This window comes from Diadema setosum, chromosome 20, assembly GCF_964275005.1.
Source record: "Diadema setosum chromosome 20, eeDiaSeto1, whole genome shotgun sequence".
Classification (NCBI taxonomy): Eukaryota; Metazoa; Echinodermata; class Echinoidea; order Diadematoida; family Diadematidae; genus Diadema; species Diadema setosum.
Window position 1 is genome coordinate 27,779,963 of NC_092704.1, and position 18,457 is coordinate 27,798,419.

Sequence of the window (18,457 nt, forward strand, 5' to 3'; positions counted from 1 at the left end):
TTGTTCCATATCCTATACGTTGACATTGTTAATCACAATATTTGCTATGTACGGGCAACCAAATAAACTCAGGCGATGCTTTCAAGGTTGTCCCAGTCGTCATTTTGAACGTCAATATGATTTAATTTTGTGCCTTATTTCACCGAATAAATGGCCATAATTGAACCAAAAAGAATAAACACAGGGGATGTGCGTTCCACCTGTTTTCTTCTTTTCATCTTTCTGTATATTCTGTGCACCGCATTATGCACAAGGTCGCATGATTCAAGATAATGAAGAAAAACAAGTCGTTTTCTTGTGGAAACCAAAAATTTAGAGGAATCTATATAGTGCTTCATAATAGCGCAAAAACTGTAAACTTTTTCCTCTATCAATTGATGAGAAATAGATACCATATATTTCCTTTTCTCAATGAATTAACTCAAATTAAATGGAAGTTTCCATGAGATATTTGTTGGAAAGCTATGTGATAGTATGTCTTTCCTGAGGATGATTTAAGACGCCATTATCATGTGTTTTCGTCTGTAGCTCACTTTTCCCATTGTTTGAAGACCAGATAAATTCGCATTGGAAAAGCTTCATTGTATGGCTGCTGAAAGATGAAACGAATTGCACCCCCACGCCCACACACACAAACTCATAAGCAAACACACACACACACACACACACACACACACGCACACACATACACACACACACACACACACATTATGAACACGAATATCATGAATATAAGCAATATGTCTCTCGCCTATGGATATATCATGCAGTAGCTGATACGATGCTGCTCGAGTGTGCTTCCGATCATGTAGGCACCGCGTGCATTCTGGCAGGGTTGACAAGCTGCGGAGATCGAGGCATACTAGTTTGCCTTTTTGCCCTGTGTGTGTATACAACAATTGACACTCGAATGTTTGTACTCAGCCTCTGGCTCTCCCTCTCTCGCATGCATTTTCGTTTCTGGCCCCCATTGTTTCGGTCGCTCCTGTCCAGGTCAGCGCCTAAATTTGCGGATGCGTGAAGCTATCCCAATCTGCGCGTTGCTGTGTGAGGAAAAATAACTTTGATCAGCTGTGCGATATCGCCTGAACGCACTGCTCCCGAGCTGAAGGTAGCGGTCGGACTGTCTTTCTGCTCGTGTGACATTATTTTGCGAAACTTGGTCTGGTTTACTTAATTAAAGGACAAATGGTCCTGAGCATCGATTAAAACAAACATTTAGTCTTGTCTGGATTAGCGGATGGTAGCAGCCACAAAAGAGCATCAACAAGTAGAGCTTCTTCGCCTGCGTTTGAGCCTTCACATTAATTACCGGAGGACGAAGAAATGGCATTTATCCACAACTGTGACGCGATACAACTGAATGCCTGCTGCACTTCGCTCGAGGACGCTGTCGTCACGCCAAGTTGTGCCGGCGAAATGGACGTCGAAGAAGAGGCCGACGTGGACGTGGAGTCGCGAAAGCGCTCGCCGATATCCAACTGCGTGCTGCTGATGCCGTTCGAGCACCAGGTCGGCGGCCACGCAGCCATGATGAAGTGTGACGAGAAGTCCGTGTGCAAGATCGAGAACGCCAACGAGGTGCGATTCTACCAGCAGATGCCAAACGTTCTCGCTGCTTTCGTCCCCGTCTTCAAGGGCAAGTTCGATCTCCGTTCAGCTCCCATGTTTACTCTTTACTCCCCCTTTCTGTTTTGATTTAAAAAAATCAGTTCAATTCAATAGTTTATTTACAGTATTTCCATTAAAAACTAGGATTCAAAGTGGTACATTATGTCAAGTTGACTTTCATCCAACTGATATAGGGACAGTTGTATTATAGGCACGAGTGATATCATAAGAGGGAATCCATTTAGAATGAATTTTCAAATTCGAACTTAAAATTCCACGGAGGATATTTCATGATATTTCAATTGTAGTCTTTGTAGGAGTTACCTGTATTGATAGGACGACACTGTAACCAAGCGCAGTTATTCAGCATACAACATAAAATGCACCATTACAATCATACATACACTATACATGTGTCTAATTAGTAAGATGTTTCAACGTGCTTTCTCAAAAAGCACAAAGACTATTTTGCGTCATCTTCCTGCATATCGTCATGAAAATTGTAAAAAGTATCATGAAACGTAAAATCACAATTAACTTGATTAGGTGAAATCTGTTTTTCTTTTTCTTATTTTTTTTTTATTAAATGTAGATCCCTTTCTTCAAAACAAGCCTTCTGTTCATAGACTGGAAATCATGCAAAGACCTTGCGTTATTATTTTTTTGTTCCCTTATAGTAAGATATTTCAACGGGCTTTCTCAAAAGGCACAAAGACTATTTTGCGTCATCTTCCTGTATATCGTCATGAAAATTGTAAAAAGTATCATGAAACGTAAAATCACAATTAACTTGATTAGGTGAAATCTGTTTTTTTTTTTTCTTATTTTTTTTATTAAATGTAGATCCCTTTCTTCAAAACAAGCCTTCTGTTCATAGACTGGAAACCATGCAAAGACCTTGCGTTATTATTTTTTTTTGTTCCCTTAATCATGAATGATAATAGTTGAAGGAGAAATAACAACTTTCTGAAAAAGGTTAATGGGACCTCATCCATCCGCCTAGATGGAGTTATCAACAATAGAAAAAAAAAACTTAATTGTTTTTAGTTCGATAAATCAATGGAATCCAGATTAGAGTTAGATTTTTTTTTTCTTCATTGAGGGAAGATTTTTCGTTGTTGTTTGGTAACTGTGGGTAGAAGATGCTTCATTATTTTCGTCTTTGAAATAGAGGTAGAAATTTAAAAAAAAAATAAAAAAGGTTACAACTGCATTTTAGTGGTAATGATGAGAATTGACCTACACATGATATGAATTAAGGTGCTTCTGCCATTTCAGTGTCTGCTTAATAGCTTACATTACAGTATTTCACCGGCGGGCGAAAGTATTTGTTTCTCTTTCATTTTACATACGCTGTACTTAGTACAGCGCATACCCCTTTGTAATATTCACTCTGGTTTTTGTTTCATGTAATGATTATGATAGAAATTCTCTGTTCTTTACCTGGTCGGATAAGTAATGATAATCAACCAACAAAAGCCAGTTGCTGTATAATGATAATGATGATGATGTCAGAATGTTGTTGTCGCTGTCGATGTCGCTGTCAGAATCTGCACAAGCAAAACATCTCCTTAGATCTCCTGGAAGTTTCACCCTTCTGATGGACGCCGTGGGAGGGGACAATCACGTACAAAATCCTGTAGGGCCATGCTGTTCTACTTCCATTAAAACAATTTTGTTGTTTGCTATCTGTCTAAATGGCTTTTAAGTTGATAACGTTCGGATAGGACAAGGTTGGGGTCGTCCAGGTAATTAGTAAGGCGAATTGTCTAGTTTCCTTGATCTCCATAAATGTGTAACATCGCAAGCGATAGGCCTATATGCGAAGAGTGGAATGAGGATTTAAAGACTGTTTGAAGACAGATAAAACTGATCAAAAAGGTCGTATAGTCGACCACAGGTGATCAAAAGGGTCGTATAGTCGACCATTGCCTTTAAAGGTGCTGTTCGTTATTCCCAAGGTTCGCTATTCCGAATGTTTGTTATTCCGAAGGGTCGTTAATCCGAAACACGCAAATTCCCTATACCTAGAGGTTCGTTAATCCGAAAATGAAAAAGGGTTCGTTAATCCGAAATTTTGTGGCGTTATTCCGAAGGTTCGTTACTCCGAAGATTGGTTAATCCGAAAATGAAATTCGGAACAATGAACCTTCAGAATAATGAATCTTATGAATAAAGAGCCTTCAGAATAACGAACCTTCGGAATAACGAGCTGTAGTTTTAGAATATCATCATAGCAATTTGAGAAGTGATTTTTGTCTTTGTGAAAGTTAAGTGCTATCCTAAAAGCCTCTGTACGCCATGTATCATACTGCACAAAGAATCGTTCCTGTTCTAGAAAAAAAAAAATAAGAGGAATGCCCAACTCCTTTGTTTCCCCATACACACATGCACATCGCTAGGCAGTCCGACAAATATGGCCTGAAACTGACATTTCATATCAAATCTTTAAATAGAGTCAAATCTTTTTACCCGAAGCATCAGGCATACCAGTGTACTTATTTAAGTATAGTTCTGATAATTGTTTGATAAGCAATCATTATTATTATCATCATCATCATCATTATCATTATTATCATCATCATCATCATTATCATTATTATCATCATCATCATCATCATCATCATCATCATCATCATCACTATTATTATTATCATTATTATCTGTGTGATATGCCTTCATTCCAGATATATCTTCGGCAGCACACCCATGCTTTTAAATGAAATTTATGATAATAATGTTATACTTCGGCAGCACACTAAAAAGGTTCCGCACCATGACCCAGTTTCCACTCGAGGGCGCCCCCACATTATGCAATTAAATGATCACTAAATCACCCTCGCGCTATGATACTAAGTAATCAATTTCGTAAACCATGTGTTCCGTCACTCCGCGCGTCTACAATTGGGTCAGTGGTAGAGTTTATATGCGCGTTATACGTTTGACCATCGAGGAGCTTGAAGCTCCTTGGTTTGACGAATGAGTTAGCAACTTGTTTTGACTCCGTGCTGACTATATTGTACAAAAGATAACTCCGGTGAACCATGAACAGATTGAAATCGGATTGTTCCTAACCTATTTTTGTCGATCGCTTTTACAACTCAAAGTGACCTTCGCCGCATAACAAAAGATGACCGAGACTGAGGCCCACCGGATCAGTGTTGGAGGCGACCAGGAAATGAAAGGGGGGGGGGGAGGGGAGGAGGGGTTGATACCAATTGTTCAGAATGCTTGCAAGTATTTGGCCAGTGTTCCAGAAGACGGATAGGGCCTACGTTTGAAGCCTGAGATAAATAATCGTGAAAATTTACACTGTTGTCGAATCATTTCCAAACTCTTTTCTTTCTTTAAATTCTTGTAATTTTCATTCATGTAAGTTGGCAAATCACACAGCAGGATGACACAATTTGGTTTGATTTGATTCTTTTTTTCTCCACAAAATGCATAACAATACATAATACACAAATGTAAAGATTTTTAATAGTTTGTACACGGAAGAATGTCAAAGATGAATCGCTTTTAGTCAGTACAGAAAAGGCGTCAAAACAATACCGGCTATTATCATTGGTTATTGATGTTCATTTGTGTGTGTGTGTGTGTGTGTGTGGGTGTGTGTGTGTGTGTGTGTGTGTGTCTGTGAATCGTCATAAGCTATTCAAAGCTTGTGACTGGGACGCCCCAATAACGTATACGCAAATAATAATGTATAGAAACATACAAGAAATGTAATATTATGCACGTTCAGTAGGTTTCAGAGTTATTAGGGATAATTCATGATAGACTGAATGGACACAATCGCTCTACAGAAGTTGAATTTATGTTTGAATTGTGTAAGAATCCTCTCAACTCAGCATTCGTTGGGCATTGTGTTTTAAAGAGAATGCTTGAAGACTGTACGGTTTACAGCGCTGTTGACAGTTTCACATTCGACATGAAGAGAATACTTGCTGACTCTTTTGGTGTTGTTTCTTTGAAATATCATGAACATTTTAAAATGGTATTGTTGCGCGATTGTCCACTTATTGATTCGAATGGAATATGCCGATCGTTGCATAATACTCTTGCATTTCATCCACTGCTTACTGCCGAGAAATTCGAGGGAGGGGGAATGTGACGATCGTGCTTCATCTCTGAATTCATATTGAGTTTGTTTGCAATCTGTTTTTGCCAAGTGCATCACAAGTTGAAAGGACGGAGTGTTGTTGAAAATCGACATGGCAGAGATGTTGCTCTTATCTGTTTCTGCGACAATCGTTTTCAGTTAGTTTGGATTTTTTAAGGGGGGAGGTGGGCGAAATGTCAAGCAGAAAGGTTTTATTTGTTTAGTTGTCAAATAAACACTTGTAGAGAGAAATGTTGCAGATCGTTTAATAGCTAACTGATGTATTTCTCATGCGATTTAATCAGCGCCCATTCTACGTTATAATGTATATATTATTCAGCTACTCTGTTTAAATTTCCTCGGCGCTATACCTTTGTTCTCTCATTTATATTTCATGGCATGATCGCGCGTTCTCCGAGAAAGAAAATTCGGTCATCGTTAATTGGGTCGTTTTGAGGGCTTGTAAACGTCTGCACACAGCAGCAGCCACTTTTCACCCATTTCTCGCTGCGGAAAAAGGGCGTCATATCAAAAGCCTCGTCAGACTCTCGAATTGTGTGAAGTGCGTGCATTTGGAGAGACGGTACATTGAAGAGAAATCGGCTACAGGGAGAAATGTTGTCCTTCACTGTTTCCATGGCAACTGCGCTTACATTTCTACCTTTTTCTTTTTCGTTTTGTCAAGTAGGAAAATGGCATCAGTGGTTCAGGTGGCGATTCAACAAGCTTCAATAAGGGAAACAAGACCCTATTGAAATTACAGGAGAGATACGCCATCATGTATATGGCATGCTGTTTGCGTTGTTGCTATCGACACAGCTCAGTATCCCTTTGCAATTCAGTGTGTCAGTTGCGAAGCAGAATGGTAGAAAATTACTTTCTACATGGAAAATAACAGACACGTGTGTAACGAATACAAACGTTACATTTTCTATTTCATTCGAATACAACAGGTGTTGTCTATTGCTCTAACCACACAAGTTGTATTACAAAGATGATTGAAGCCTATTTTGATGGATTCCAAAATAACATATCCATTGCAATAGTTCTAATACAGAGTGGTAATCATGATAGCAGCAGTTGTCCCTATCAATGCACGGTGATAAAAATTTATAGATAAATCATGCTTTCATTTTATTGGCTGTGAAAGAGCAGTTAGACCCATCACTTTGTGAAATGGCTCATTATTTATGATAATGAAACATTATTTCGTGAAACCACAACGAATTTTAGCGTCCATAACTCTTTTTGATTTTGTCTAGTGGTTAAAGAAAAAAAAACACGTAGGAGCTGCTAAATTGAGCAATGTGTACATTACAAAATTCCGAATTCAAATTCGAGCGCCGATTCGTCGTCTTCATCCTTGTGATGACTAAACCTCTCCCGACGGGAATTTCCCCGACATCGTCCGGACAGCGTCCGGATAATCTCTCCCCCTCTTTTGCTTTTATATTTGTTTTGTTTGTTTACTTGCTGCTATTTTTATTTTGTTGCTTTTGGGATTGGTGGTTGCTGTGTTTTTTATTGTTGTCGTCGTCGTCGTCGTCGTCGTTGTTGTTGTTTTATCTTTCGTGTTAAGACGCTCAATCCATGCCGAATGTTGTCCGGACAATGTTGTGATAATTTGGGCCAAATTCTATACCCTTTATAGGCCGCCTAGGGTAACCACCGCGACAATTGCCACGACAACGTCTGGACGTTAATGCTGAGTTAATGCTGATAACTATGTTTGCCCGGACATGGAGCTACTAAACGTAGCTACATGATCCAGACAACTTTTCAATATCTAGATTCGACAGATATAGAACGTATCCACAATACCTCCAAAAGGTGCCCAGGAAAACAAACAGGAAAAGAAGGTAACAGAAAAGAGAAAGGCATTGGGTGTAAAGGGAGGAAAAAACTTTTCTCTCTATTATTCCGTGACAGTTATCATTCTCTGCCCGCGTGTTAAGCTTGAACTGTGTTATGTAGCGACTTAAATTTCAACTTCCGACCTTCTACAGAGAGAATAGACGGTATATTCAACTAACGTCAAAATGCCACTGGCTGCCTTCGTAAACTCGGTCTATACCCTTTTATCTTCATGCCCACAATATAGATGGAAATGTGACTACAAAGTTCATCTATTGTGAATGCCCAGGATTGGGGGGGGGGGGGTGGTAGGAGAGGGATTCGAGAGACAATGGCCTGCCGGTTAACCAAGCGAATGGGGATAAATTTGGACGCCTATTGTAATCTTCCCCTAAAGAGCCATATTCTCGAGTCGAAGCTTTCGACCTTTTTACTCTTGTCGCCGGTGCTCGCTATAAATACCTTTCAAACAAACGAGTTCAGACAAGGGTATAGAGATATTTACCATGATTTATCTCATGGTCGTGTTCAAGGGTTCACCTGTTGCGTCACCAGTGACAACATCATCATGCCAAATGGGTTTCTATATACAGGCATTTTCTGGTTTCGTTTCGTTTTTGTCACAATATCGAAGGATTCTCCATGATTTTGTTGCCATCCCTGCATGGCATTCTTCGTTTGTGAGAAGAATTTGAACAGTTGATAACAAATATTTATTCATGTATTTATTCATTCAGTATTATTTGCTCACGGTAACCTTTCGGTGTAGCCTGTACACTGTATATATACACTGTTATTCGTGAGGGCCATTTCACACGATAACAAGGTTAATTCAGCACTACACAAACTTGATACAAATTTAGGACATCCAGTTGTACTATAGCAATTATATTCACTCGAAGGAAACTACAAGCTATCGACTTGTTTACATAATACCTTTGCTACATTTGGTGATATTAAAATCACTGGCATTAATAGCAATGCAAATGGCTGTCATCAGAGTGTATATTTTGTGGGTAAAATTCTCTTAATGAAACAATATTTTCCGCCTATCTTCGAAATATTATTATACAAGTTTGCGCCCATCAATAAACCATGATCTCTAGTTGTTGAAAACAATATACTCTCAACATTATGAGCCTACAAGATGATGGGGTTTAATATGAAGACAATGTTGAAAGCCTTTCTGTTCCGACTTGCAAATAATTAGCTGTAATAATTTTCTGCATGGAAATTTCGGATATTGCTTCTTTCTGTCATGATATGTCACCCAAAATTTGTGCATAAAATTATCCCGTAGCACCCTTAATGGATGAAATCTTAAGTTAAATTGCGCAAACAAACGAACGTTCACGATTCTGAGCATGTAAAGTTAACCCATGAACTGCTGAGGGCATGCGAAGTGCCCAAAAAGGTACATTTTGTACCATTCTGATTCTTTTATTACTGCACTCGGAACGGATCCATTATTATGTCATTGTAGAAATGATAAACGAAAATATGTGGTGTTAGTTTGGAGCAGTTTATAACACCTGTGCTGTTAATGGTGGATTATCAGTGATTTGTAGGCCTATATTAATTAGGAAACGTTTTCCAACCTTTCATGTTGATTCTGTTCGAGGCGTCACGTAGAAAAACAATATAAAGAAAATGAATTGCAAAGAGATTTTCACAAGATCATTTTAAATGAAATGTAAACATAATATTGTTCTCCTGCTATCTCAGAGAAGTAAGTCAATTGCTGAGTTTCATTATGCTAGAAAATGGACACTTTCTGGAATTCTCGTTGTCTAGCTACTTGTTCTTCTCATTCAGAGATGGCGGTCCCGTAACTTTTGAATGGCTTGTTTAATTTTCTTTAAACTTCACTGATGTGTTGTATAGACCTACGTGTACAATGGTAATTTTGCTGTATTCACTCAATCCACTTGTTTGGGAAACTTTCCCGTTAAGGGGTACTTATGGATAATCTTGACTATTGTGATAATTGAGAAAGGGGGAAAGAAGAATAGAAAACCATTGTTAGATGAGTTAATGGTAGAAGCAGCTATGCGTAGGCGTTCTCCAAAGTACAATTAACAGCTTTGCAATTAAAGTTTCATCTGTCTTTTAATACAGTGAAAGCAAATTCTTATGCTCTTTTCACTATCAACGCGCACACCCTGACAGAACTCGTTACACGATTATTTAAACCATCAAGTGCAACATGGACCGCCCATAAATGTTGCGGTGCTTGTTTGAATTACGGAGACCACGAAACAACGCCCAGCAGGATCAATGGTTATAGGGGCATGAAAGCATCCTCTTACACAATGTGTTCACCATCTGAACTTCTCAGATCATTGCACTCTCGCAGTGACGAGCATATCAACTCTCGTCGACGCTGAGCAGGAAGATCCGAACTGACGCTATATCTTTTAACAGACAAACGAACACGGCATTAGACTTCGGAAATGGCCTCGGGCACGTGCAAGACCCTCTTTGATCACATGGAGCTAGCTGAACAACCGCGCGGCAGATCGCCGATAATGATTGTTCGATGCTCGAACACGATGTCTTTGCTCGAAATTTTCGTTTGCGAGACTCGGAGAGGCGTTGTCAAAATCAAATTACTGAACATATGGATCTAGGTATACCTCGTGGGCAATGGCGGAATCAATTAAACTCGAGAGCATTCGCGAGATACCCGCTGAGAAGAAAATTGACACGTCTGATAATTACAGACTAATAACGAGTTCGCGTGCAATACCGACATGTACATGTGCTGTGTTGTTAAGTTTCACGTGATCTACATCTGCTTGCAGAATGCGGATATTTAATCAGTGTGGTTTTCTCTCACCGTATGGACAAAAACAATGTGTACCAAACAAACACGGCTTAAAAATCGTCAAATGCTCATATCTCTGCAAAACATGACTGGTAATCTGGTTATCCTTCGAGAAAGTGTACTAAAGCTGGCCATGAAGCTTCTTCGTGTGGCAATGGTCTTTGTCCTTAGTCATCAGTGCAATGGCAGCGTTCTGATTGTGACGTGCATATTCATTCTACTAATAATTTGCTTCGCTCATGGACACAACCACTTATACTTGTGTTTGACTTCATGATTATACACGTATAATGTATTTCTCTCTATCTACAATTGTATCTATCTATCCATCTATCTATATCTATCTATCTCTCTATCTATCTATCTATCTATCTATCTATCTATCTATCTCTCTCTCTATCTATCTATCTATCTATCTATCTCTCACTCTCTTTATATAATATTGTATAGTCTCTTATGGATTATTATCTCTCTATAGTCTCTCCTTTACTCTTTCCATGTAATATATGGAGATAATTATTATTCTCTCTTTCTCTCTCTCTCTATCATACTCCCTATATTATAACTAAGCATATGTATAATATCTTTCTCTCTTTCTACCGACATATACCTATACATACAAACATATGCATGCATGCCACGGTGCATAACATACAAACACTGTGGGCGAGAATCATTTTTCACTCTTATATCTCTCACAGAATTTCAGTCATCCACGTCTCCGCATGCTCACTCAAAACACCTCCCTCGTCTCTGCTCAAAAGCGTCGCGAGAACCATAATATCTTATTTTCGTTTTATACCGAGGTTGATTATAAAGTTTGGGTGGTGCAGTTGACTGCTAACAGCATGGAAGGAAAATGTTGACCCGCCATCAACCTACTATGTAGTGTTATAAGGCTGACAATATCTATGACACACATTTTGTTTGCATTGTATACTTCACTGAAATCGCGTCACTCTGAAGTCTAGTTGTGCAGAAATGTAATCAAGTCAATATGAATCGAATCAATTCGTGTTATGGCCCTCACAATCGTACTTGAGCATATTCTGCCATGGGCAAGATCGACTCACTTCCCCTAAACGTGAAAGCAACCACGAAAAAACTGTAGATCAGCGGTGCATTTTCAAGCAGGGAAATGAAAAAAAAAATCCTTTTCATTGATCTTTATTAGTAAACTAAGTATAGACCTTCAATGTATTAGTACATCTATACATTAGCCTTTCTTGGTTATTGTATTGTCAACATTGATAACCTAAATACACAATCATAATCATATCAATACTCGAAAGAAAACTCTCTCGCCTGTGGCTAAAAATGAACGTAGTTCATCGTATATAATCTGTATACAGTGTATAAGTACGTCCAGTCATCAGGTCATGGACCTTTAACGTTCCATTATGTTTCCGCAGTGTGTATATTATGCAAGTTTGGTGATAAATTTGATTTGCAAACCTATTCCCGCCGATTCCAAGAACAAGTCAGGTAGTGCATAAATTCGCTGATAAATGACACTGATTTTGGACTTCCAGTATTGTAAACTGATGTCGCAGAAACAATCCAGGTTAATGAAGAGTGTATATGATGCTATTCTAATACAGTGATTTTGCGTTAAGTATATACCACCAACAGGTCCGGTTGAATATAGATGCGTAATCGAGGCTTGTGGATTGAACTGGATTACTTTTACTTTCAAATGCTATGACAGGTCTGGTTGACGTGTACGTGGAGGAGGGCGAGTACGGCAGGTTGTCGATGAAGGCGTATCCCGTCGGGACGAGGAAAGAGCTTCGCGGGAGCTTCACGGACAGCGCGGGAGAGGAGCAGTACTTTGACTCGGACGAGGACGCGGCCGAGGTCGAGCGTCGATACCTGTTGTCTTCACAGTGTCAGGTGAGCTCCGCAGTCAATCTCCATTTCGATACACGAGCAACGTGACAAGTATTAAACATCTTTGCTCAACGCGGTGTCACTTCATTTTCCAAGAGGAGTTTTTTTTTTTTTTTTTCTGACCACTAGCTATTTCCAGTACGATGTATTACGCAGAGAGCCTCTGTGTACATAAGTGCACATTATTTTATTGTCTCCGATGAGTGATTTAAAGGGACTGTACAGTACTGGATGAGGTGGGGATTCATGTTTCGATCATTCATAGGTGAGAATGATTCAACGTTTATTTGATGAAAATTGGTTTTCAAATGGCCGAGATATCCCCCCAAAAAAGTGATGATAATAAAAGGCGACAGGCCACGCCTTTTATTAGGATCTCTTTGTTTCACTTTTTTGTTGTTGATATATCAGCCATTTCCAAAACGATTTTTCATCGAATAAACTTTTGATACCCCTTAGAATTGCATGCTCTTTGACATTATTTTCATAGAGTGGTTTCTGAATATCTCGCAAAACGTTAAAAGCTAAATCCTCACCTCAACCAGGACTGTACACACCCTTTAACGTTTCATTTATTGCTGAAGAGATGATTTTCTTTCAATTTCTAGAAAAATTGGTCTTGAAGCGTTTTTTTTTTCTCTCTCAATTGTTTTCAAGAAAAGTTTTCAAGAAATCATGTACATGTAATCGTTCCGTCATAAATTCAAACAAAGCTTTGCAAAATTTTGGGAATCAAGAGAGGTTATGGTTTCCCAAAATTGACTCGTGTTGTGATGTTCTTTTCCATCATTTCTGACAGTACGGGAAAGACGTGAACCTACTGAGTCTCACCGACAGGGGCTGCTACGGTGAGGAGAACGAGGAGGAAAACGCAGCCCCGTACGTCTCGAACCCCCACGCGCCGCCCCCCGAATCGACATCGCGCTCGTACTGTTTATCGCGACGGCGGTTTTCCTCGAGGGACCGGCGGTACAAGCAGCAGAGAGGTTCGGCAAAGCCCTGCTGCTGGTAAGGCCCACTGTGCATGGTGCCCGGAAACTACAGATCCTAAGTTTATATCTAGGGATAACGGTTCATTAGAACAGAAATCTTCAAGACAAGTTATTATCATGTCCATTTTTCCTGGAAAAAGTAGCCATCAACATTATGCTTTCAGACAAGAACTTCCCCGGCTTAAACTGTGTGGTTTCCTTTTATCAAAGTGTTTATAGGGAAGCTAATGACCTGTAAAAGTAAAGGTATTTATTATAGGGGTAGCTATATTGGCTGGTGTAAAGAGGTATTAAAGGTGGGGGAGGGGGATGGGTGTGGTCGCCAGAGGGATGTAGTTCTCCTAGGTGTAACTGGCCTAGAATGCCACATTGTCTATATATAAGAGATGTTTAGATTTCACCATAATACGAATGGATATCTAAAAATTTCTAGAGCTCCCAGTTTGTTTTTTATTGTCTCTGTGCGGTCTTCCCTAAAATCACTGCGTTTTTCTTGGGGCGATGCAAAGTAATTTCAAAACCTTGTTTCTACACTGCAAGACGGGGTATTGTTGAGTTTAAAGGAGCAGCAACGTAATACACGCAACGATGTACGTACACAATTTTGTGATATTGACTTCTATCCATCGAATGACTCTTTGTTTTCAATCGCTTTCGCATTTCTCCTGCAAAAGAGCCAGAAATTGAAAGTACCAGGTGACAACGTCCTTTTTTCTGTCATTACATTGGCACCTGGGATTTTATATGTGTGTGTGTTTCTCTATGACCCCCTCCCCTTTCGCTTTCTCGTATTTAGACCCCTTCTACCTTTCCTACCCTACACCCAATCTCACTACCTACACAATGTAATTTCACGATCAACTCTCTCGTCAACGTGTGTGTGCATCGTGATTACAGGGTACGTGTGCTGAGTAACGGCAACCTGTGTGTTGACGTGAATTCGGACGAGGAAGACTCGGACCTCTTCGAAGACCAGTCGGACCCCAACCGCTCGGTGACCGGTGTCCGCACGGCCCGCTGCAACCCCTGGAGCATGTACTGCCAGCGCCAGCAGCTCATGAAGATGAGGAACGCGGGAAGCCCAGCAGATTGTTTCAGTATCCTTTTCTTTGACCACGCCCACCCATCCCCTCCCACCAGGCCAATTATTAACACTCAGTGTGACACATTCTTTCCTGTCCATGTATGCGTGTACAATTTGTGCACATTAAGTAATTCGTTAACACAGAAAGGATTAAATAAAGACCTGGTAGTGTGGGGATACCTTGGAGTGGGAAGGCTGGTCCGGCTCGGGTATACTCGAGAATCCCCGTAACGTACTGTGTACAACTTTATCACTGATCTCTATGGTAAGTACACACACACCCGAAGAATCTCGACTGGAGCCGATCTTTACCGATGAGTGTACAATGTACGCTTCGATGCACATATTCGCCGACGGGAGCTCTTCGTAGTTGTCGAATGTACCCCAATGGGCAGTGAATGAATTTCCTATTTGTCATCCCCATTGACTGAAATTTTCACTGTTTCATTCACTTAATATTTCTCTTCAACGTCGGCTGAATACACTTGAGATATGGGATGATAGAACAGTCGATCAGCTTGAACATGAAGTGGATTATCACTTCAAATCCGTGCGATGATCAAATTTCATAAATTTGCTCTTTTTATCCCGAATAAGACTTTCCCAAAACTGCGTTTGATTCATAATCATACCAGGCCTAGTGGATGCCTTCGGCAGAGGGTGCGGGTGGGGGGGGGGGGGGGAGGAGGGGGCAAAAAGAAATGACAATGAGAACCTTAGGAGATCCAGGCATTATTCGACAAGAGTTACTCCCGAAATCGACATGGACGCTGTGCACTTTTCCTAAACAACTCTTGACCAATCATGATATTCGTATATTAATGTGAAATATTTCACCATGTGTAATATGACTGCCTAGTGCCATGTGCATAAACATTATTTACAAGGTTTATAACAAGAATGCCCAGTGGCTAGAGATGTTTGTTGGATTTGTAATGAAAAGATATAAAACTAAAGCTGAAGCTGAATTCAGATCAGTCAGACATTATCTCTCAGGGATCAATGAACTGTCCATTACTTCATAATGGTCTTATTCTTAACCCTCTCATACTGCTATACCGAACTGCGCGTTCGAAATACTAAGCAACGAACGGACGAATAGGCATCTGGATATCTAAAATGCCATAATGTTAGATTGTTCCTAGCCATGCTTACTGTTGGTGTTGATGTTGTTTACCAGACTCAATTAGGGTCTTTACGTGCATTGTATATCTTGCGACAGCACTTAATACGATAGTCACAGAACTATTTTGATTCATTTGATTCATATTGATTCATACTTACGGTTGATTGTGAAACGAGAGTAAACCATGATATCATGTTAAAACATAACCCATAGGCCCTATCCCAGAGAGTGTGTATACGACTGTTCTCTCATTAGTAACGGAGTGCTCAAGCGTTAGATCCTTTTCATATGCATATGCACAGAACATGTAAGAATACTTTCCAGTTTCGGTGGTTCTGCTTTGAAAAGTTTCATGTTTTGCATGTTATAACGTCTGTACGTGGGACGCGAACGGGCTTACAGCTTAATAGTTCAAGGAGAGTTTAGAGAAGGACAACAAAAATATTAATCTTTTGTTTGTTGGCATTTCTGCTGTCACTTTTTGATGGATTAGCTTGGCTTCATGAATCAGCCTTGGCTGGCCTAGCTTGATTGCTTCCCTGATTCTATACTGCCCTACTTTGGCAAAAGGAAGCAAGTGACATCGAGTACAAATGCTACTAATGAAGAAAATATGTTCTTGGGTAGGCCCTTCAACATGAAAATTTGTGATGAGAAAAAATGTCGGTATTCTTGCAAGTCATATGGTTATGCATTTATGACAATTCGAAGAATTTTGATATTTTCATAGAAACTCATTATTATGTAACTTGCTTCCTTTTGCCAAAGTATTATAGATTTGTAGCAACCATAAAAAATAGGCAAAAGGAAGCAAGTGACAATCATATCATAAGGATGTCACTTGCTTCCTTTTGCCGAAGTATTTTAGTTTGTGTGCAAATATCATTAATTTGGCAAAAGGAAGCAAGTGACAATCATATCTTGAGGTTGTAACTTGCTTCCTTTTGCCAAAGTATTTCAGATTTTTAGCAAACATGAAAAATCTGGCAAAAGGAAGCAAGTGACAATCATATCATGAGAATTTTATACTTGCTTCCTTTTGCCAAAGTAATATAGATTTGTAACAAACTTTAAAAATTGGCAAAAGGAAGCAAGTGACAATCATATCATGAGGTTGTAACTTGTTTCCTTTTGCCATTTTTTTTTCATGCAATTTTGTGCACTTGCTTCCTTTTGCCACCCGAATATCTCAGAAATGGGCCAAAATTGTAACTTAATTGTGGATTTTCAATTAAATAGAGGATGCCTCAAATATGCCAAATCAATTTTTTAAAAAGTCAATATCCATGAAAATGTCACTTGCTTCCTTTTGCTAAAGTAGGGCAGTATAGTCGTAGGTGTCCAGACACTTCTCTGTAAAATTTCAGTGCTGTTTCCCGAAAAAACGGTCATGGCACATACAGACACGTATAACTAGAAACATGTTTTTATTATAACTATCAGTATTGCTATTACTAAATCATCAAAAATAAAAATGATTAACATTCTTATAAAAAAAAAAAAAGAAAACCATGACAGTTTGTCTTCGAGAAGGTCACGTAACGAATTAATCCTGTCATGAACTTAACGACAACACTAGTCATAGATCGGGTGTCCTGTTTATCTGTGTAATCTGTGTAACAAAATGAGGAAATAATCCCGATTTTAGGGATGTCAGCTGTCTGTGTTTGTTTGGGAAAGACACTTAACATCATGTAGTTTTCACTGGAATCATTGTTACTGTACTTTATGAAAACTTCATCCGTTCAAAACGCTATACATCATGCAACTAAATGATACAACGTGATATAAGGTTGTTGTTTTTTCATGAAGTAGATATTTTTGAAAGACGAGACGGGACTGCACAAAACTGTCCCCTCATTAGTCACATCAGCTGATTAGCTGTAGAAATTTAAAAAAAAAAAGAAACACAATGTACTTGTCGCTGATATGCCATGACCAATTTTTTTTTTCTTCTGTTTTTGGTCTCCATTTCGAGTAAGAATAAATTGCGTTACATTAACTTCAACCTGACTGCAGCAAGGTACACTTCGTCACTGTTTAAAGTTGCAGTTGTTGTATAATACATGCACAATGATATTGTTAGAAGCATAATTCGGAAAATGAATAATGTTAATGATTATCAGCAAAAGTTTTAGTATGTAACAGAAGTAATAGTTATAGTAGTAGTAGCAGTAGTATAATAACAGTGAGTATATAGTAGTAGTATTACAATGTAGAAGTAGTAATAGTAGTAGTAGTAGTAGCAGTAGTAGAGAGTAGTAGTAGTAGTAGTAGTAGTAGTAGTAGTAGTAGTAGTAGTAATAGTAGCAGTAGTTGCAGTCGTAGTAGCTGCAGTAGTAGGTTGGAGTAGCAGCAGCAGCAGCAACAACAGTAAGTATATAGATGAAATAATCATGATAATAGGACAACGAAATAAGCATCGGAATGAACAATCGGTTAGGCTGCTGACACGACTCGTAATGCATGCGGTTGTCGTACTGATACTTCCTTAACTAATTGACCCCGACATCCCAGAATTCATGGTAATGGAAGACTGCACGGCCAACTTCCACTTTCCCTGCATCCTCGACATCAAGATCGGCACGAGATCGCACGCCGATCACGTGAGACGGAGGAAAGCGAAAACGCACATGGCCAAGTGTGCGTCGACCACGAGCGCCACCATGGGCGTACGAGTCGCCGGAATGCAGGTTAGTTTAGTCAATGACACACACACACACACACACACACACACACACACACACACACACACACACACACACACACACACACACACACACACACACACACACACACACACACACACACACACACACACACACACCTACGCGCACATATTATGCTGGTCCATTTTAAAATTAGGCTCTTTCTCTAGAGTGATAATGCATTATTGGCACCTTTTCCTGAAACTTGTTGGGCGGCGTGAATTGGTATTCAGAGAGAATTGTATAGTGAGAACTAAAGCACC

General features: G+C 39.5%; 1 protein-coding gene across 1 annotated transcript in view; it reads left to right on the plus strand.

The window, feature by feature from the left end:
• The first annotated feature begins 1,326 nt into the window (after positions 1-1,326).
• LOC140243564 (inositol hexakisphosphate kinase 1-like) overlaps positions 1,327-18,457 on the plus strand; it is a 17,973-nt gene continuing 842 nt past the window's right edge. Inside the window, exons 1-5 of the mRNA XM_072323233.1 lie at positions 1,327-1,639; positions 12,103-12,287; positions 13,084-13,292; positions 14,174-14,373; positions 18,004-18,179. Of these exons, the coding sequence (XP_072179334.1) occupies positions 1,327-1,639; positions 12,103-12,287; positions 13,084-13,292; positions 14,174-14,373; positions 18,004-18,179 (1,083 nt within the window). The remainder of the gene's footprint in view (positions 1,640-12,102; positions 12,288-13,083; positions 13,293-14,173; positions 14,374-18,003; positions 18,180-18,457) is intronic.